Here is a 5259-nt window from a genome sequence, read left to right as displayed (position 1 = left end):
TCTTTACCTGTGTTTACACCCGTCTACAGGTGTTTACCTGTGTTTACACCTGTTTACACCTGTCTACAGGTCTTTACCTGTGTTTACACCCGTCTACAGGTGTTTACCTGTGTTTACACCTGTTTACACCCGTCTACAGGTGTTTACCTGTGTTTACACCTGTTTACACCTGTCTACAGGTCTTTACCTGTGTTTACACCCGTCTACAGGTGTTTACCTGTGTTTACACCTGTCTACAGGTGTTTACCTGTGTTTACACCCGTCTACAGGTGTTTACCTGTATTTAAACCCGTCTACAGGTGTTTACCTGTGTTTACACCTGTCTATAGGTGTTTTCTCCTGTCTACAGGTGTTTACCTGTGTTTACACCCGTCTACAGGTGTTTATCTGTGTTTACACCCGTCTACAGGTGTTTACCTGTGTTTACACCTGTTTACACCTGTCTACAGGTCTTTACCTGTGTTTACACCCGTCTACAGGTGTTTACCTGTGTTTACACCTGTCTACAGGTGTTTACCTGTGTTTACACCCGTCTACAGGTGTTTACCTGTGTTTACACCTGTCTACAGGTGTTTATCTGTGTTTACACCCGTCTACAGGTGTTTACCTGTGTTTATACCCGTCTACAAGTGTTTACCTGTGTTTACACCCATCTACAGGTGTTTACCTGTGTTTACACCCGTCTACAGGTGTTTACCTGTGTTTACACCTGTCTACAGGTGTTTACCTGTGTTTACACCTGTGTACAGGTGTTTACCTGTGTTTACACCTGTCTACAGGTGTTTACCTGTGTTTCTGCTCATATTAAATGTAACAGTAGTGTGAAACTGTAAGCTGAGCTCTGAGGTTTCGGTGAACTCACCTGTCTCCAGGAGTGAATCCATGTGGAGCTGAGTGAGTCTGGTTCTGAGTCTGGGTCTCGTAAGGCAGGTYTATAGTCTGTGTTCTGGACCAGGTCCAGGTGGCTCAGCCTGGACCTCCTGTCTCTGGACTCTCTGGCCTTCAGGTAAAGGTACTTGGGGGGTTTGAGGCTCCTCCAGGACTCCCTCCAGCACAGCCGAAACACGTCCACCTCCACCTTCCGTTTGGGCCGGCGCTGGCGGGGCGAGGCAGACCTCCTGGGGGGCGGCGGCGCCGGGGGAGGAGCCTCAGCTTTGGGTTTGGGAGGCGGGGGGACGATTTTAAACCTGATTTTAGTCTTTTTCTCTTCTTCGGCTGATCGGCTCGTCAGCCTGCTGAACTCTGACTCTTCGGCTGTCGTCTTGTCTCCGTTGGTGTCGAGTGACCAGTGATAGTTCCACTTAGAGAACAGACTGAGGAGCAAAACCAGTAAATCGTTTAATTAATGATTTATGTGAAGAAACAGACGTGTTCTGTGCAAAAGTCTTCATCCTGTCATTTCAGCCTGTTAAACTTGTTTTTATATATTATTTTTTAGCTTTTCTTCAAATTTTGCCTCCAGTTTTTGTATCTTGGACTCTGAAAACCATTTTGTTTGGTTTGAATTTAGTTTTTCTTCATCTAAAACTAATTTAACATCATTAAAAGTGAAAACCTGAAACATGGCAGCTTCAGAATGAAGCAGAAATTCATGGATTTTTGTGTTTTTCATTGTGAGTTCGTTGCAGACGTTCAGCAGGTTTGAGTGAAATGTCTTAAAAAGATTTAAATCTCACACTTTCAGGGAGCTTCTCTCCTTGCGCTCAGCCTCCTGTTTGCACTGATCCGCCTCGTTCTGAGCTCGTCTCTCCCACTGGTCCCTCAGAGCTCCGTTACCGAACGACCTCTGCGCTCGCTGCYTGGACATCATGGTTTCTCCTGCAGGACAGGAAGACGTTCGTTTCATCTTTAAACTGTTGGTGGTGAAAAATCAAGAGTTTTTACTTTAAAAGCAACAATACCTGTTTTTATTCTGCACACATCATAATAAAGGTCAATAAATTAAAGTGCTGATTGTAAAAAGCTTTCAGGCAGCAGCTGAGCCTGCAGACAGACAGAGCTGCTGATGATTTTATAACCCTGGACTGTCTGACTTTAACGTCTCATTTCAGAAATATGAAGCAGTTAAAATAAGGAGCTGACTTCACTCCTCTTTCACCACCAGGTGCTTTTAGACGCTCTTATTGTGAAATCCTTCAACGAGCTCAACTTTCTGACAAAAACAAACAAGYATTTTAACTTTAATGAGACGTAATTTATTCATTTATTTATTAAATCAGACTAATTGAGTCAGAACCTCAGATAAATTTATTCAAACTTTTAATTATTTAACTCTGAAAATGTAAAAATATGACTGAATCCTGCTGATAAAAATATTCTAAAACGTAAAATTTAATTCTTAAACAGTGAAGATGAAAAACGTTTCTCTCATTCAGTTTAGTTTATTAATAAATAATAATAATAATAATAATAAACCAAAAAGATATACAAATCAATAATAATAATAATAGTATATTATATAATAATAATTAACCAATAGTTCAACATTTTCTCAGAATTTTTGTACATTTAAAGTAATAGAAACTTAAAATGCAGTCATTTTATTGTGAAAATCCCCATTTTCAGCACACTGATTTAACAATCTGCTGTAAAATATAACTTTATGGTTCAAAGATATAAAACCAGATCTGAGTTTTTATGAGCTGAACAACGAAACTTTAAGTTTCTTTTTAACAAATATTTTTATTTTCCTTTTTGATATCGTTGAGACGTCACATGACCCCGAGCTTACACGTTAGCTTTTAGCTTAGCATTAGATGAAATTATTATGTTAAGTTGTAAAAAAATGAGCTGTTTATGAAATATTCTGTGACCTAATTATGGAAAGAGAAACATATTTTAGTTGAAATGAATAAAAAGCTGAAGTGGACCTACCTGACATGTTTCTGTTTCTGATCAAACGAAACTTTGTTTCCTGTTTTTCAGCTTTTTCCTCTTCTTCCTTCGGCTGTTACTTCTCCCTTCGGCTGTCCTGAATGTCTGCTCWCACCCTTTCGGCTTCCCTCCTTTTGCTATTTTTACATCACAACACATCCAGAGCTGCGGCGCTAATTTTAGCTTCGGCTCGCAGCCGAAGCAGCAGCCGAGAGGAGAGACGGGGGGGTCGCAGCTAAACGTTTGAATCTTTGTTCAACAGGTGCAACAAATAAACAAACAAACATTACTGCCACAGGTGGCAGCAGCAGCTGCTGTAGCACTTCCTGTTAATCAACTAATCACTGCAAACATCTGTTCAGACCAAAGATGGGTTAATTTTTTTACTAAACACAGAGATGTTCTGTTAGCAAAATATCTCATAAACTACAGAACTCATTGGATGAACTTTAACTTGAGTTAACCTGATAAAAAACAAATCAGATTATTTTACAAATACTGATTCAGAGGTGGTAGTAGCTGAGAGTCGTCACCAACATGACCTCACTTTCTCATTTGAATCGTTGGCTGAGAGAGAATCTCTGAGTTGATACAAAACGACCTGAGTTCACTGAGAAAATGACAAACGAGGAACAGCTGAGAGGAAAACCAGACCTGAGGCCTGGACAGGAAGTCGGTCTGAGCCTTCAAAATAAAACAGGAAAACTAGAAGATGTCATAAACATCCTGTCAGGAAACTAAAACCATTCTGAACAATTTACTGAACAACAAACATGATAAAAATATTTTACTGCAAGAACGACAGCTAAAATTTGCAGAACAAGCTGAAACTTGTCAAAGCTAAAAGAAGCAAAAGAAAAAGATAAAAACAGCTAAATTTGACCAGAACTAAAGACCAAACATATCAAAGTTAAATTATTTAAAGTATCAAAAGACTAACAAAAAGTTAAAGGTATCAAAGGGCTAAAAAAAATTATAAAAGTATCAAAAGGCTAAGGAAAAGCTAAAATTAGCAAAAGGATTACTAAAAGCTAAAAGTAGTAAAAGGCTAATTAAAAGCTATAAATAGCAAAATGCTAACTAAAAGCTAAGCATAAAAAAGTTTGCTAAAAGTTGTGAAAATATGGTGGAAACTCAAAGCAACCAAAGTAGCAGAACAGTAGCTAAAAGCTAAATGTAGCAGAAACAGAGCGTAGCTGAAGCAGACATAAACGATCAGATCTCAACATGTTTCAGAGGATAAAATATGGGATATCTGGAGAAGAATAAGAGTTAAAGTAAAAGTCGCAGCAGGCCTCAGATGAACGAGCCGAAGGTTTTAATGTTTGAGCAGCTAAAAAGGTCAAAGTTTGTAGAAGTAGCTAAAACTCAAAGTTGCCCAGATGTCTCCAGACAACTTTATTAGACTTATGTTTCTTTTTGTCACATTTCTTCTCATTTTGTTCAACAGAATATTTATTTTCTTATGAGCCGAACTTCTGCTGTTATTTCTACGTGTTTGAGCAGATCATTTCAGGCTCAGCAGCAGCAGCAGCAGCAGCAGCAGCAGGGTTCCTCAGCTCAGTTTTCTGTTAAGTCACTCAGCAGCAGGAGGAGCAGGAGGAGGAGCAGGAGGAGGAGGCCCTCGTCATCTGAAACTCCAGCCTCGGCTCAGTTTGCTGCTGAAAGCTGCAGAACAAATCTCAGTCCTGTTTTTACAAACAAACCTGTTTATATTTTTATTTACGTGACTGAACGTCTAAATAAAATGTTTGTTTGTTTGTTTGTTTGTTTTTTTGTTTGTTTGTTTGTTTGTTTGTTTGGATCAAACCAGCTGAAAATACCAGAGTAAAAATACTCTAAACTGAAGTCATTCAAAGTATGAATAAAGTATTTTGGGGTATTTTTAATAGTTAATTAAAACACAGAAGCTAAAAATACTGGAAAGTGCCAAAAAGCCACTTTGATGGACGGAGTTTTATTTAGTGTTTATATTAAATCTGTTTCTTATAAAACATAAAGTCGCTGCTGCCACCTGCTGGTCAAACTGTGTCAGGACTCTGTTTCACTGGAAGTCTCTCCTGTCAACAGAAACACTTTGAAAACATTAAACTATAACATTTTCTCACATTGATTTAATCTAAAACAAACAATATGTTTTAAATCTTTATTTCAAAACCAAAATGTCCCAGTTTTAAGTCTTTGTTGCACTGATAAAATATAATCTTAATTTCATGATTAACTATCATTTATTTCAGTGAATTAATTATAATTATGATCATATTTACTCTCTCTCTCTCTCTCTATATATATATATACATACACACATACATACACACACATATATATATATACATACATACATACACACATATATATGTGTGTATGTATGTATGTATATATATA

The 5259-nt window shown here is 37.9% G+C and overlaps 1 protein-coding gene across 1 annotated transcript; it reads right to left on the bottom strand.

Annotated features, from left to right (window-relative positions):
- Positions 1 to 858: 858 nt before the first annotated feature.
- On the bottom strand, positions 859 to 3489 carry LOC106530355 (uncharacterized; the record flags this gene model as incomplete). The annotated part of the gene is given in 3 exon segments (XM_014025950.1): positions 859 to 1313; positions 1677 to 1818; positions 2875 to 3489. Coding segments are annotated over 3 exon segments (604 nt in total), but the record flags the coding sequence as incomplete, so codon positions are not given.
- Between the last annotated feature and the right edge of the window lie 1770 nt (positions 3490 to 5259).

The sequence above is a fragment of the Austrofundulus limnaeus genome, unplaced genomic scaffold (assembly GCF_001266775.1).
Source record: "Austrofundulus limnaeus strain Quisiro unplaced genomic scaffold, Austrofundulus_limnaeus-1.0 Scaffold512, whole genome shotgun sequence".
Lineage (NCBI taxonomy): Eukaryota > Metazoa > Chordata > Actinopteri > Cyprinodontiformes > Rivulidae > Austrofundulus > Austrofundulus limnaeus.
The sequence above is the reverse complement of the archived record's forward strand: the minus strand, read 5'-3'. Positions and strand labels throughout refer to the sequence as shown.